The sequence below is a fragment of the Daktulosphaira vitifoliae genome, unplaced genomic scaffold (genome assembly GCF_025091365.1).
Source record: "Daktulosphaira vitifoliae isolate Bord-2020 unplaced genomic scaffold, ASM2509136v1 Scaffold_5, whole genome shotgun sequence".
In the NCBI taxonomy this organism is placed as follows: domain Eukaryota; kingdom Metazoa; phylum Arthropoda; class Insecta; order Hemiptera; family Phylloxeridae; genus Daktulosphaira; species Daktulosphaira vitifoliae.
In genome coordinates, this window is record NW_026099576.1 from 4,442,141 (window position 1) to 4,459,855 (window position 17,715).

The following is a 17,715-nucleotide window of genomic DNA, read 5'->3' on the forward strand; positions in this document are numbered from 1 at the left end:
ACTTGTTCTAACTATACGGCAAACCGACTGTGTTGTTTTTTTTTCTTACTAGAGATTAATAATAAAAAATATGCTTTTTATGTAGTTTAAAACTACGTTATTTAAAAATAATTGTATTATAACCTTTTTGTTGGATCAAAAATTATTAAAAATGTTAAAATATTGTGTATCACTCTGTATTTTGTTTTCAAAGTACAAAACATTCTTATTTTACAAATAATTTCAGGTTCTTTTTCAACAGATACTAATCATTAAAAATTAATTTTTATCTTTATATTACTTTTACAGAAACATATTATCACAATATGTACCTGTTAATATGATCATTAATGCATTAGTTTCTCAAAATGTTTTAAGCAAAACTATTACTACCAAAGATTTTACTGATACACAAATAAAAAAATTTAGTTTAAGTAAATAACACATATAACATTTATTTTTAATTTTCAGATGTAATTCACTTAAAATTTCTATTATAAATTTAACAATTACATAAAAAATCATAAACAATTAACAAGAAAGACTTAGATCATAAAGGAACTTGGTGATGGTAAGTAGAATTGTAAGCTATATTTTCTAATGTTACCACCGTCTTCACAGCATTCACAATTATCATCCTATGAATAATGATTTTTAATTATTTTATAATGAAATTGATTAGTTTCACGGTAAAATTATTGTATAATAACAAAATATATATTGTGAAACAAGTTTATTATATATAAATATTGAGCTATGCTCACTAAGCATATTTCTTTAGAAGATTATATAAGGTGATTTTTTTTATCATACCCACCAAACTATTTAGAGAATATAAATAATTTAAACATTTTTTTTTTTTTTTGGTTACCTTCAGTTATATATTTTTTTTAATTATTCACTATGTAATACTTTATGCTTTTGTTTTTTGAAATAGGATTACATATTTTGAATTAAATAAAAAGTTTTATTTTAATAGTAAATTTCATTTAAATTTTTAACTTTATTAATTTATTAGATATAAAACTAAAGGTATCCCCAAAAAAAAAAAAATGTTCTGTAAGTAGTTTAGTGGATTATGGTAAAACAATTTATCCTATGCAATATATTCTATACATTGATCATTAATATATAAAATAATTTCTCTAAGTTAGGATTATTTAGAATAATGTGTAAAAAAAAGTTGTAAAATTATAAGATTAATTTTGTTTTTAAATATAATCTATGAATTTTAATGGTAAAATTAAATGTACTTTTCATTTCCATTCTAATTATACTGAAAATTATAAAAATAATAATTGGAATAATTCTTAATGTGTTACACATATTTTATCATTTATATTATTTTTACTTTTTAAGTATTCAATTCTTAATAATGAATTACTAAAATATTTTATTTGATTTTTTTGACGGGCTATTTGTTTTAAAATAGTTTAATTCTGGGTTCATTATATGTATATGTTGTCTTTTTTTTTTCTTAAGCAGTTTTGTTTTTGAATACTTAGTATTTCTCTATTTATTAAACTGCAAAATTACGTCTTAAGGTTTTTATTTAAAAAAAAAAACCAGTTAACATTAAAATTTAACTTACAGTTTAACTAAATTAATATTATAAACATCATTATAACAAAAAATATTGAAGAGAGAAACTCTTTTAGCTCTAGATAGCCTTTTGCTACTGTGTTTTTTACTCTTTAAATTGTTTTAAATTCTGGATATAATCTTCATTTTTGTTGTCTTTCTCTTTCTATTCAACGTTGCTTATATTAATTGCTCCTCTGATTATAACTTTCTGACCAATTTACAACTAGAATAATTTAAAAAATTATAAACTCTTATTTTTAACTTAAGAATAGATAAATTTGTCAATTAATTTTCAAATTAAGACATACTTTAAGGTGTCTCATATAACATATTAAATAGTCTATTGTAAATACATTTTTTCAATTGTTATGTACTAATAAATTTACTAATATTGTATTGGGCAAGTTCCGTTTAATATATAAATAAATAACATATTTAATATCATCTTTGGTTAAATATTTTAATTTTAATAAATTCTATTATCATAATAAATATATTATATATTAAGAATAGATTTCATCAATATTCAGACTAGTTTTTAGATTTTTAATATGATAACATTAATCACTAGAATTTGATGTTGGCAATAAATTATTTCCAATAGTTATAGTTAGTAACACTGTTTGAGAATAATGACCTTGTTCAGCTGGTTAAGGTCAAAACGAATTATTCAATTTTCTAGATTTGCCGATCGTGCTCTCATCTTCAACCCATTTTCTGATTTCGATCGATACTTCTCGTAGCGTACGTTGTTTGACAGCTGAAATTCTGTAAGTATTTGCTTAATATTTGTTTAATCTATGTTTTTGTAACGTGATAATATTTAGCAGAAACACCTGTTTCATTTAGTACATTTTAAATAAAAATAACCCATCTTATAATCAATTTACGGTTTTATTCTAGTAAATATAGTAACGATTATAGTTCTTAAAAATATACACCTAAAAAGTACTCAATTTAAAACTGAAAATTGCCACTTTAATCAATGAATTATCAAAAATTTTGAACCACTTTAAATGTGTTAAATGTGTAATTGCATATACGTAAATTAATTGTTTACTAATTTGAAACGGTGCCACAGCATGTATCTAATAAAAAATGAAACTTTTTTAATATATTATTTTTATATTAATATATTATACTTTATAAATATGTTAAATATAAATTATTTAATTTTCTCAATTTGCATACATAAAATGTCCAAAACTGTATTGTTAACATAATTTTTTTTTACTATGCAAGTTGTCAGACAATTTCATTAAGAAAAATAAAACTCTTTGATTGTTGAATATGTTGGTTATAATAAAACAAATTTAAGTACCTGTATTAAGCTATAAATAATGTGTTTTAATTATAATTCTGACTATTAATTTTAATAATTAAATAGTCAACTAATATCTGATTAATTTTATTTATTTAAATAAATTACTAATGTGTAAACATACTATGTATACATAGTAGTAAAAATTAATAGAAGTTGTACATTATACTAAATTGACTTTATTTTCAGTAATGTAGTTTTATAATTAATATAAGTATATCCTCAACATATGCTACAATGAGGTCCAATTAGAAAGAAAGGTTAAGACACTTATATGTTCAAAGTTTTTTATTTGCAGTTACGTGAATTATTATTTATATAAATTCATTATTTATTGAAAATTAAAAATTTTTTTTTTTAAATTTTTGTAAAGAAAGCTTAAATAAGTCATGTTGAAGGTTAATTATTTTAACCTTGAATGGTACTAGTTATTTATTTTGATAAATCTTTACTATCTTTGTGATAACATAACATTTATACTGTAGAAAATAGAAAATTAATAATTCAAAATTTCTTAATTTCTTAATATTTATAATGTTATGATTATAGTTTAAGCTTAGGCAGTAATAATTTAATAATTGTTAATTTATCAAAATTTTTAGAATAATTTTCTCAATTTATATGAATGCTTAGTTTGTCTATTCTTCTTCTGGTTGTGCCAATGAATTTAAGGTTTATAATATTAATCAAATTTAGCAATGTACTAAATTTTATGGATTATTTTTATGTTCTATTTTTTTGTATAAGTTAAAATTTATTTACCAATAGAGATAAACAAACTTCACTTGAGTTTCTCCCTAAAACTGTTAATTATTTTTTTGTATATATTCTGTAGTTCTGTAAATAATCATTTTCAAAGGGGATGTAGTGAATAGATTTCCTAGTAATAATAATAATAATTATTATGTGTTTCAGATACAATTTCAGTAAAAATATTATATGTTATTATGTACAACTCTCCTTGAAATAAATCCTGACTATATATTCTTATTTAATTACCATTTATGCTTATTACTTTTAACATACTTATGAGAGTTTTTTTGAAACAGCTTTTCTAACGGAGGTTTGAATGGGTAGTATATAAAAGTATATGATTGTGTATTTTTAATGCATATTTGTTATGCACATTTTTATGTAAAGTAGTTGAACAAAGAACTATTATTGTTAAAAAACGTAAAATAATGATTAACTCTAATATTTTTTGAGATATTTTGTGACGTGTAGTTAAATAATTACGCTGTATAATTAAATATGATTTAATTTTAAATTAAAAAAATATCAACTTATTTAAGTTAAGATTTTAAATAATAATAATAATAATACATTTTATTCACAGGTATTACTTTATAATAATTTACTATAAAAACCTTATTACAAAATGTCAATCTCAAAAATTATTGCACGTTCAATATTTGACTCTAGAGGCAACCCTACTGTTGAAGTAAGAAAATAAATTTAGAACACTTTTAATAATATTTTTTCATTAAATATTACTCCCATATTTAACTTTATTAACATTAATATTTAAGTTTTCAAATATTTAAAATATAATTGAAATATAGTCTTAAACTGATAGTATTTAGTACGTAATACTTAGAATAAATTTATTCAACAATTATTTTTGTATCATTTTATTTATTTTATTACTTATATAATTTATTCATTTAAATTGTATTTCCAAATTATTTAATATTAAAGTATTGTCAATAATCTTAATTAAAAAAAAAATAAAATGTATCTAATATTATATTAATTTTTAATTTTATCATAGGTTGATTTATTTACTCAAGATGGACAAATTCACAGAGCAGCTGTACCATCAGGTGCTAGCACAGGTATCTATGAAGCTTTGGAACTCCGTGACAATGATAAATCCAATTATCTCGGAAAAGGTGTTAACACAGCTGTTAACAACATCAACTCAATAATTGCACCTGCCTTAATTAAAGCTGTAAATATTGCATTTTTAATTATTATCATGTCTAATAATTTAAAGGTAGTAAATTTCATAGGTTAAATTACTTGTAATAATTTACATAATAGGACTGTGTTTCAAAGGTTTTCTCTAATAGTTAAAAAGTTATTTTGTGTGTGTGTGTGTGTATTAGGGTGTCCCTTATTTTGAAAATTTAGGAAATTCTTCGGGCTCACCCCCCAAATTTATGTGTATACATATAAAAAGTGGCTACAAAAAATTCCAGGCCGATCAGATAAGTTTAACCCGTGCCGACTTGGGGTTGAAAATCGGGCAAAAGGGGTACTTTTTTAGTTTTTAGCAATTAACTCGTAAATTAGCACTCTTACAAAAAAAAATATTAAAACTAAATTGTAGATCTAATTGTTTTGTATAAATTAAGTCCTTACAGTTTTTCTTTTAAGTCCATTAGTTTTCTAGAAAAATGTCAAAATATATAATATTTCGTAAAATTGCCGAAATTAGCATATTTACGAATATTTTATCATATATGACGAACCATATGTGATACGACCTAATGTTTCATACAAAAATTGTTTAAAATTAAATTTTACGAAATAAAAGTATTAAGTACAAATTTCATTGAACCGATCGTTTTATTGCTATAGCTGAATTAACTCGATCATATTACGATTTTTACTAAATATATGAATTTTATTGCTTAATTTAAATATATTTCCTTTATATTGTAAAGTGATGTATTTGTTTGACTTAAATTCATAATGATACTTACTTCTCAATATTATTGTATAAATTAAAAAAAAGTTACTATATAAAATACAAAATGTTAAATTCAAAATAATTCACAAATTATAACAAAAATATACATTAAAAACTATGTTTTAATGTTTTTTTGTTGCAATTAGGATATAATATTCTATGCTCTTGAACACACAGTGTAAAAGTAACTCAGCTTTTTCATCGTTTACAGTTAAACTTTCATGAAAATCTTCCATTACCTTAACCGCTTTATCTGCAGAGTCATTTACTACTTTAAGTGAACATACAATTTCTTTTTCGTGTAAATAAAAATTATCAGTATTCCAATTACTTGGATCCAAATTTAAAAAATTAGTATTGATATCGAATCGTTTAAAAAATTTCATACTGCTTTTTGACAAAAAAGAAGCTACAGTTTTTTCTAAAAAAAAATATCAATCACTCAATAGTCATCAAAAAATAAAGATATCAAAAATTATTATACATGAAAATGATTTGTCAATATGAACCGATGAAAGAATAAAACGTTTACTAGGGTTTATTATTGACTCATTATTAAGGGATACAACCATTAATTTTTTTATTTCGGTTGAAATGGAATCGTCCATTTCCCAGAAAATATTACACTCGCGAATAGTCAATACTGCTTTTGCTCTTATAGTAAGATTAACAATTCTTAGGTTATAAAAAAAAACTTTTAGAACTTGTCCAATGGATGGAAGTTTTGAACCTAAAATTTGAGTAGTCAAAGACCCTATTAAAAATATTTTATTGTCATTTCTTAATACTACGGACATTTTTACGTACACTAAAAGAAAAACACAATAGGAAGCAGTTCAACTTAATACGCGATGTGAGCGACTAAAGTGGTATAAGTATAAGTTCACTATATCTATTGCTGCGATTTGTAATAAATTTACGATTTCCAGAGTTATTTATAATTTAAAAATAATAACAATACATTAATTCAGTCATACCATAGTATTATCGCCGTACTTGTACGATAAGTGTTGTAATGAACCAGATGATAACTAACAGAATCTAGCATTAAAATTCATATATTTAGTAAAAATCGTAATATGATCGAGTTAATTCAGCTATAGCAATAAAACGATCGGTTCAATGAAATTTGTACTTAATACTTTTATTTCGTAAAATTTAATTTTAAACAATTTTTGTATGAAACATTAGGTCGTATCACATATGGTTCGTCATATATGATAAAATATTCGTAAATATGCTAATTTCGGCAATTTTACGAAATATTATATATTTTGACATTTTTCTAGAAAACTAATGGACTTAAAAGAAAAACTGTAAGGACTTAATTTATACAAAACAATTAGATCTACAATTTAGTTTTAATATTTTTTTTTGTAAGAGTGCTAATTTACGAGTTAATTGCTAAAAACTAAAAAAGTACCCCTTTTGCCCGATTTTCAACCCCAAGTCGGCACGGGTTAAACTTATCTGATCGGCCTGGAATTTTTTGTAGCCACTTTTTATATGTATACACATAAATTTGGGGGGTGAGCCCGAAGAATTTCCAAAATTTTCAAAATAAGGGACACCCTAGTGTGTATATACATATATATATATATACAGTTGTATCGTGTGTATTATTTATATTAGAGCAGTTCTTAAAAATGAAATTATAAAATTCATTACACCCTCTAGAATTGTTTCTTTAGGTAAAAAAATTTGATTGAAGTTGAATGATGTTAAAATACGAGTTAGAAATTAACTCTTACAGTAGAATTTTTGATTTTTCGTCACTTTTTCAAACTATATTTTTTACAGCAAAAATCATAGAACTTATTTTATAGCACTAATTGTTAGTATTTTTTTTCTATATTTCTAAGAATAAAATATTTTTGTACATTAATACATAAATATTTAAACTACGTTTGGTAAAAAAATAAAACACAATAAAAATAAAAAATTGAATTCTAAACAACTTTTATATGAAATTTTTTTCAAATAGTTCGATTACAATATTTAAACAAATAAAATTGATTTCAACGTTTAATTTAAAACTATATAATTATTTTTATTTTTAAGTCATAGTGTTATGATATGGCTTTTTGCTAATAATATTTTTAAGGCAAACATTTAGTTCTTTAAATTAAATTCTATCATTTTTTTTTTTTTTTTTTTGTAAATAGTGTGGTTTGTAATATAAGTGATGATTATTAAAAATCCACCCTTACATTTGATTTTTTAACCAACTTGTGGCACATGTTAACGTCACTCAATTTGAACCAAAATTTGTACAAATGATTTTTTTACCTAATGGACACAATTTTAGTGTGTTTAATGAATTTTTTTTTAACTAACGTATTTATCTAAGAATCATTCTAATGTACATGTATGTATTTTAAAATTTTCTGTGTTATAATATATTTAATGATTACTTCATTATTATGTTAAAATACTATGCAAATAAAATTTTGTTACTGTAAAAAGTTACAAACCAACAACCATCTTTATCTATTATTATACTTTTTATAACGCATTATTTTCGTACAGGGTATTGATGTTGTGGATCAAAAAGCTGTTGACAATTTCATGATCCAATTGGATGGAACACCTAATAAATCTAAACTTGGCGCAAATGCTATCTTAGGAGTTTCTTTAGCTATTGCTAAAGCAGGTGCTGCAAAAAAAAATGTACCCCTCTACAGGTATAGTATTTTAAATAATTTAATTTTATAATTATCATATGCTTATATAAATAAAATAATTTTATCATTATTTTCAGACATTTAGCTGATTTAGCTGGAAATAAAAACATAATTTTGCCTGTTCCAGCTTTTAATGTCATCAATGGTGGATCCCATGCTGGTAATAAATTGGCCATGCAAGAATTTATGATTCTCCCAACTGGTAATTATTTAATAGATAATTATATGTATAAAAAAAGTTTTTATTTCTTTTAGTTGCATATATTTCTTGATTTATCAATGATAATAACCCCTATAAATTATAAGATATGATGTAAAAAAAAAATTATAAGTTGATAAACAAGAAATGTAGATATTAAAAAAAAATCTAACTTTTTTTTTCTAACATTGCATTTATTTTGCGAGTAATCGAGCGGTTTATAATAATCCAATCACTATGTATTTATCTTTTTTGTAGTTAACTTTTTAAATTATGTAGAATATACATAAATGTTAATATTTTTATCATAAGAAATTTATTTATTTTACAATTTTTACATGACACATTATACATTATAAATAAACAAGATAAAATAAAAGTGCTTGAGGGATAAAAGCATAATACATCTTTTTTAGTATTTGCTATTAATTTTCCTAATTCCTACATAAATTTAAGTTAAATATATGTGGAGCCATAAACATTTTTTTTGTGTTGTCATATATAAATAATGTTAGTTAGAGATGGACAAAATACTAAGAATTAGGTGTTTAAATATGACATACAAATTACTTTTAACCAAGGTTGATTGTTCTTAATTTATGTTTAAAACAGTTCTAATAAAAAATGTGTGTTTTGAAACATATTTAAGACTAATAAAAAATAAAAAAGTCAACTCTATTATAATGTAAACATATTTGCAAAAGAAAAGATAAAAATATTTGTGATAGTATTAATAAATATATAAATGAATAAATGTATTAAATATAGCCAATGGCCAATAAATCCAAGACTATTTCAATTAAAATAAAAAATAGTCCAACTTTACAAATTTTTAACTTTTATTTTTTAAAAATTAATAGAGTACAAACAATGAACACAATATCTAATTTAAATTGAAAGTTATTATTTCATATATTATATTATGTACTAAATATATAAATATATTGAATAACATAAAATAGTTTTTTAGATATTTTGTATGTTACCAAAAGAGAAATATTTATTATATTTTATTCTATAAAATATTGTAAACTTAATCAATTATTTTATACTCAAAAAATAAATAAATAAAAATGTATTTAAAATTTCATTTTTTTTTTTTTTTTAATTTATTTTAGGTGCTAGTTCCTTTAGTGAAGCAATGAAAATTGGAGCTGAAGTATACCACAATCTAAAAAATGTTATTAAAGCTAAATTTGGTTTAGATGCTACTGCTGTTGGTGATGAAGGTGGTTTTGCTCCCAATATTTTAGAAAACAAAGAAGGTTTGCGTTTGATTGAAACTGCTATTGAAAAAGCTGGATATAAAGGAAAAGTTGAAATCGGAATGGATGTAGCTGCTTCAGAATTCTATGTGTATGGAGTATATATAAATTTTACTTTTAGATGAATCAATTATTAGTTCTTATCATTTTTAAGCGATGGGAAATATGATTTGGACTTTAAGAACAAATCGGACTCCAAAGATAAAAATCAGATTATATCTACTGAACAATTGACTGACCTTTATAAGGAATTTATCAAAGAATATCCAATTGTATCTATTGAAGATCCATTCGATCAAGATCATTGGGATGCTTGGTCATCACTTACTGGCTCTACGAACATACAGGTATACATTATAGCTATTAATATTATTATTTAAATTGTTTGCTTAATGTTATTTATAGACTCTCAAGAAAGATTTAAAAAATGAAAGGGGTTGATAAAGAAAACCATGAAACTTAAAATTGGGATGTAAATTTTAAATTATCTGAGCATTTAATTCATATGCATTTTTATAAGTGTTTACATTTATTATTATTTTATTTATTATACTACAGTGTGTTGATAAAAAAAATAATTCAATATGATTGTGTAAAAAATGTTTAAAATGAATCTCATTAGATTGTTGGTGATGATTTAACTGTAACAAATCCAAAACGTATTGCTGAGGCTGTTGAAAAGAAAGCTTGTAACTGTTTATTGTTGAAAGTAAATCAAATTGGAACTGTCACTGAATCAATTGATGCTCACTTGTTAGCTAAGAAAAATGGATGGGGTACTATGGTGTCACATCGTTCAGGTGAAACAGAAGATACTTTTATTGCTGACCTTGTTGTTGGTTTAAGCACTGGACAAGTAAGTTTTTGATTTTTATAATTTTTATTATATTAATATTTTTATTTTCATCAACTATCCAATAATATTTTATTTTAGATAAAAACTGGTGCTCCATGTCGTTCTGAACGTTTGGCTAAGTACAACCAAATTCTTCGTATTGAAGAAGAGCTTGGTAGTAATGCTAAGTTTGCTGGAAAAAATTTCCGTTGTCCTCAATAGACTACGATGTACTTGCACAATAGTGAGCAAATTTAATAATTCTGAGCAAGAAAAATGTTTCAATAAAGAAACTTGTTACTTTATCATTCAATTAAAAAATAACTAATTTTTAATAGTTGTTCCTGTAAGTTTATTTTTCAGTCAGTCAATAATAGAGAAAATTAGCTTGTCGTTACCTATATTTAAAACTTGATTGTTTAAATATTAATGCTAGCATATTTGTAATGTTATTTTTGTTTTGTTGAATGCCAATGAATCTGAAAAACTATAAATTAGATTGTATATTATACTATTGTTTTTTTTTTAAATAAAATATTTTACTTGATCAGTATGTATAAAATATTTTTTATTAGTTTAAAATAACCATGATTTTTATCATATTAAAGTTTATATGATAAATATGAGTTCAATAATTAAACTCTAATTTTATGACAATGAAACAATTTTATCTAAGATTTTGGAATTTAGGAAAATTAATTTTCTAAAAGTTATGACAGTATTAAGTAAAAATTGTTTTAAAAATGTCGAAAATTTACTTATCTCAAAAGTAATATTCTTTTGGTGATTTTTTCTGTTTACGTGGAGTGATAGATTTTTTTCAACTTTTGATGATAGTATCTTCAACAATATACAATTTGTGATCTTTTGATTTATCGTTGAAAAAAATCGTTCCAGCGAGAGCCTAGAAAAATTAGTAACAGACACAAAAAAAGTTAAAAGCATAAGAAAACGCATCAATAAAATTAATACTTTCTCTGCTTCGTATCGAAATTAAAATTCTGTGGAAGGGAAATGGCAACATACATATTGATATATCGTAACTTATGAAAAACGGATTATTCCATATGTTTATCAACAACAAATATGAACACTAACGTGCTAATATAATAATAAATTATTCTCACTGGGAAAATATAAAGATATATTTAGGTCAAAATAAAATCTTTAATTAAAAATAAACAATTCGTATACTTGTTTGTATGTTAATAAGCAAACTGAAGAAAAACCATTTTAAATACATAAATCATGGAAATTCAAGAGACTTGCATGAAAAAATAAAATAAAAATATTATGGTTTGCCAATGATTCTTATTTTGATTATTATATACGTGTATAAAATATTTAATAATATAAAAAAGAATAGCAAATTATGTATGTTCTTTACAGTATGCATGTCACCTGAACATGTTTGGGTTTTATGATATATGTAACCACAGTAAATTATTCTCAGTATGCACACTAAACAGAACAATATTATTTTATTCGCCTTTCGTGACACTGAATGAATATAAGACAAGTTACTTTTTTTTGGCAAGACATTTTCAGAGCGAATAAAAATAAAGATAATAACTTGTGCGTCTCGTTATAATGAACTGCTGTTGTATTATTAAAAAATATATGAAATATTTTTAAATATCAATGGTATTTAGCAAACAGGATTTCAACATTTCATCAAATGATATTTTAATTTTGGGTATCAGTAGGAAAAATTACCACTTGAAGAAAATGCCATACAGTGAATTAAAAATGTTTTGTGCGGACAACTTTATTTAATATGTATTGATGTCAGTCTTAAAATTTTTACCAAATTATTATTTTTAAAAAATAATTTGTGATTAATTTTGTGTTTACATAATTTCTAGTATTTTATACTCGCTATAAATTGAGTAAAATTCACTATCATAATAAACGCTTCGACCCAAATCTGTAGATAGTGTTTAATTTTTAAAAATTGGTGAATTATTCCAAAAGCTACATGATCTCCGATTGTTAAATTTATAATAGAAATTTTAAGTGAATTACATCTGAAAATTAAAAATAAATGTTATATGTGTTATTTACTTAAACTAAATTTTTTTATTTGTGTATCAGTAAAATCTTTGGTAGTAATAGTTTTGCTTAAAACATTTTGAGAAACTAATGCATTAATGATCATATTAACAGGTACATATTGTGATAATATGTTTCTGTAAAAGTAATATAAAGATAAAAATTAATTTTTAATGATTAGTATCTGTTGAAAAAGAACCTGAAATTATTTGTAAAATAAGAATGTTTTGTACTTTGAAAACAAAATACAGAGTGATACACAATATTTTAACATTTTTAATAATTTTTGATCCAACAAAAAGGTTATAATACAATTATTTTTAAATAACGTAGTTTTAAACTACATAAAAAGCATATTTTTTATTATTAATCTCTAGTAAGAAAAAAAAACAACACAGTCGGTTTGCCGTATAGTTAGAACAAGTGTAAATGATATCTGACAGCAATTAAAATTAATATCATATAGTATTAATTTATAAGAAGGATTTATTGGATTTTTCAAAAAGCAATAAGATATTTTCTTAATTATATCCTGATTTTTAGGTTTATAATTTATATATATACAATGTATTCAGAGTGTTCAGTAAGTCAGTAAATATAATATATATGAATGTGTATAGATATATAACTTTTCTTTTGCTTAATTTAGAATTATGAAAGTACAACTCACATAAAGGTAATTTTATAAGAAATTTGAAAAATGATAAATTCAATTTTGTTTTATTAATTAATAGCTCATAAAATCCCTGCTTATAGTAAAAAAACATGTAAAAGTATTAAAAATACTTTAAAACTGATTTCCATTTTTTTTACTTATTTATTTTCATTTTATTCTTCAGAAAACATTTATTCATAATAAAAAAATTATATGGAAATTTTTATGGAAAAGTTTATCGAAATTGTAAGTATGGATTTATTAAAAATATTTGGTTAGTATTCTGTACAGCTGAACTAAATTTCATGCCAGATCGAACTAAAGCAGAATATAGTGTTATTAAACATATTCTGAAAGTCATTGAAATTCGTTTTATAAATCCTATGCTTCATAGAACTTTTAATTTAACAATGTTAAAAATATACAATATTTCTAGAATATTTCAAAAATTAAGTTGAATTTTTTTAATTTTTCGTGCATATTTGAATCTCCTCTTGTGGGCATGCAAAGGATCAGATTTTCAAAAAACAAAATGTATATAATTATAAAAGGGAAATTTTACCTAAGGTATTTATAAAAAAACCAACCCAGCACAGTTTAAAAAGTTCTACTTTCTATATGCATTTTTAAGTTTTAAATTTCCCTGTATTAAGGGAAATGGTCCGATATAAAACAAAAGTATGTTCATCAATAAAATGTTGCATCAATAAAAAAAAATTATATTGATTTGGTAATTTTTGAAAAAGTTATGTCAGTATTAAGTAAAAAAATTTCGAAAATTATCGATTTTTAAATTTGGAATTTTTTTGGAATTTTCCCCCATTTACGGGGAATGAGGGAAATTTTTTCAATGTTTGAGAGTAATAGACTGTACTCAACTTAAATTTTTGGTAAAAAGTTTTTGAAATGTTACCAAGATTTATTTTTTGAATTAATCCTAGCCAATTTGTATTATATGTATTATATGCTATTATGAAGATATTTAATCTGTTAAAGAAAACTGTTTTTATATATATGTATTCTATATTGATAGAACTTTTTATTTTTTATACTGTAATTTATCTACACAATTATAAATGTTTAGGTCTTTGATTGTTACGATGATGTAAAAAAAAAATGTAATTCGTATAAATTAATTATTAAATATTCAAATCAATGTGTTTATTAACCAGTATTGTTTTTATAGCACGATTTTTTTTGTTAAAAAATTAATTGTTAGTTGTTACATTACGATTTAAGATTATGCGTTAATGTTGAATACTGGTCATATTATTATATAATGAAATAATTATAGCATAAAATAAATGTTAATAAATTCAATTGAGGGATTTACAAATAATCTTATACTTAAATATTTATTTATTGATTTAAAATACTTTTTTATAATTTATTCTAATATGTATATGTCAGAAAAACTTTATGCCATAATAGGCTAGTCAAAATTTTATTTGAATGAACTGGCATACCGGTAAGCAAGTACATAGGACAATTTTATAACAAAAGCGAGTGTATAAACAAAAATGTCCATGAAGTACAAACAAGTATAACTTAATATACTTGTGTATAATACAGTTTTGAAAAAAATCGAGAGGAGGGAGGAAAATATAAATCATTATAATTATTCCCTCTTGAGTAAAACGTTTTAAATTTTAACTGAAAAAAAAGATTCAGTACAGTTGGGATATGGCATAGTGGACACTATCATAGATTAAAATCTGATATGAATAAGAATATCATAAAACGCTTCAAAGCAAATTTGCAGTCTCAAAAGAAAAAAAAAAATTCTGAAGAGAAATTACTTCTTTCAACAATTCTATTTCATACTTATGAAATAGATACTAATTTTTAAAAATCCACCATTAACATTTTATTGTAAAACAATTTATACAAATATTCTGAAATTTGTGAATTTGTCTTTACTTTTTAAATCCATTACACTATAAGACAAGTCCAGAAGTCAAATTTTGGCTTTTTGAAATCAAGTATAGGTATCTCATAATATTTGAACTAATATATATTTAAAGGGTTGAGGATAGGATGTTTCTCAGTTATAGTTCAAGGGAAGTTATTATATATTATATATGTGTTCAAAGAAACCATACAAATTTTCAGGTCAAGTCAAGGCTTGGGATTGAAAATTAGAAGTTTTTCCGTTATTACATTTAACTAATGTGCGCTCAATGAATAAAAAAATATAAAATATAATTTATAGATCTTAATAATTTGTACAAAATGAGAGTTAATATTTTTTCTCATAAGCTTATTAGTTTTCAAGGATAATGAAAAAACATGTATATTTTAATTAATTCAAATATCAAATCGAAATTTTGGTACATCGAAAATACCACCAGCACTATATTTATATTATAAAAGCTGGGGTTTTATATTAAAAATAAATAAATTATGCTAAATTCGAATTCTATTTTTCCTATTGACATCGTAATTTAATTTGTTTTTAAATTTTGTTCTAAAACTTTTATTATTCTAATGAAAATTGAAAATGAATACCATAATTTTCAATAAAAACCAAATGTCTATTATTATATGATATTCAATAGCGAATAAAAACTATAGGTACTACAGTGTATTGCAGAAGATAATTATGAGATGTCAATCTTAAGATTTTACTTATACATAATTAGGATAATAAAATAGTTTGTGGCATCTAGTAAGATTTTTTTAGTGTCATACATAACAAAATAAATAATTATATGAAGTAAAAATACTGATTACTTTTAAAACTGTAAAAAATTAATTAAAAAAAAAATACATTTTTGTTCTATTTGTTGACATTTATGTCAAACAGCTATAAAATAAAAGTACTTCAATAAATATTGTGGGTTTTACAAATAATTATAGGAAGGAGACATTATTCCCGCAGTTTACCTACATTTTCTTAGAAATTATGAGCATGACTTGTATTTATTATTTAATTTTATAGCTGAAGATAGACCGAATCAAACTCAAATAATTCATTCTGTTATATTCTTTAATTTTTTTTAGGCTTCGTTCAGTACACGTATAGTAGCATATACATAGCATATATTGTGAATTAGCAAATTCATTTTAATTAATATGTTTTATTCGTCAATTTTAGTATTTAGTTTTAATAATTTAAACTGAATCTCATTTAAGGAAATTTTTTTTTATTTCTCGACAAAAACGTTTAAAATATTCCTATTGGGAAAATAAATATATAGTTTTAGATATATTTTGAATATTTTAAATTTCGAAACCTGTTGCTTTTTTAATCATCTTAAGTTTGTACTTAATTTATTGATCGTTTTTGCATGTATAATATACACGAATATTTAAAAATCAACTATTTCTTCTATTATTTTTGGACTGTAATATGTTCGTTATACTATTGATAAATAAAAAACCAATTTAATTTAAATTAGTATTTTCTGAATTTTAATTTAGAATTCCTGAGTGCCTTATAATTTTATTATTCATATAAACCTTATATAAAAAATTAACTGATGTTGTATAACAAAAACTGACAAATAGATGAAGAATGTGAACTTATTTTTGAATGTAAATGTATGACTCGTGGGTATAGAAAACGATACCGACTTATATAAACTTAATTAAAAAAAAAACCTCATGAAAAGTGTTTTTTTTGTTTTCTATGTTATTCCTTTTTTTAAATTGAAATATTATTTAATTTCTTTATTATGTTATTAGGTTTTATGTTTTTACGTTTCCGAAAAAACTTGAAAAATTTATTTTTTGGACTTAGTATCTTTTTTGCCTCTCAAAAGTATTATTATTCTGCTTAGGGTAAAAAATCAAATTTTAATTTTTTTTTAATATTTTGAACTAGGTTTTTATCTTAATTCATATAGATTATTATTATAAAATAAAGATTTCTGTTTAAAAAATGATCTAATTGACTTGAACTTTCTTATTTTAGAATTTACTTTAATATAGTATTTTAAATACTAGATGATTAAATACTTGTTAAATTAATTAAAATTTAGTAATTCTGATTATTTTTCATTCAGGTTTAATGAAGATTTTTACGTTTAGTTGTTTTAATATTGTAATTAACATAATATCCAGTCATTGTTGTTATATTTTATTAAAGCTATAAATAATGTGAACTTTTTGAGATATTTAAAAAATTTAATGAAACATCATAGCTAAATAATAATTATGTTTATAAAATCCTTCATTTCTACAATCGTACAATTTTATGTATATTTTAGAGCGTAAAATAATAAATTCAATTAATTCTTAAACAAGTTGTTAATATAAGTATTAGGATTTTTTTGGATTTGTTATTATTTAATAAATAATTTGTCGCATTCCACTATCGCAAATAGTATTCAAATAATTTATTTCCGGGTAAAAATATGGAATTAAAAGGAAAATCGAAAGAATTAATGAACTGTTTAGAATATTTGCTATTATTTATCAAAAATAACGATTTTGTTTAAATAA

At 22.6% G+C, this 17,715-nt stretch overlaps 1 protein-coding gene and 1 long non-coding RNA gene across 3 annotated transcripts; one reads left to right on the forward strand and one right to left on the reverse strand.

Annotated features, from left to right (window-relative positions):
- Positions 1–267: 267 nt before the first annotated feature.
- On the reverse strand, positions 268–2,146 carry LOC126908576 (uncharacterized). Of its 2 annotated transcripts, XR_007704803.1 has the most exons (3): positions 1,872–2,108; positions 1,571–1,786; positions 268–617 (listed from the first exon to the last, which is right to left on the reverse strand). It is a non-coding gene; the product is annotated as an uncharacterized LOC126908576 (long non-coding RNA). The 2 variants fall into 2 exon arrangements; XR_007704802.1 differs by lacking the exon at positions 268–617 and having other exon boundaries at positions 1,441–1,786; positions 1,872–2,146.
- An 81-nt stretch (positions 2,147–2,227) lies between these two features.
- LOC126908575 (enolase) lies at positions 2,228–11,115 on the forward strand. The gene is made up of 9 exons (XM_050690768.1): positions 2,228–2,333; positions 4,221–4,325; positions 4,656–4,835; positions 8,109–8,263; positions 8,341–8,465; positions 9,581–9,818; positions 9,882–10,074; positions 10,350–10,583; positions 10,662–11,115. The coding sequence occupies exons 2-9, from the start codon at positions 4,263–4,265 to the stop codon at positions 10,782–10,784; spliced, it is 1,311 nt and encodes a 436-aa protein (XP_050546725.1). The 5' UTR covers positions 2,228–2,333; positions 4,221–4,262; the 3' UTR covers positions 10,785–11,115.
- Positions 11,116–17,715: the final 6,600 nt, after the last annotated feature.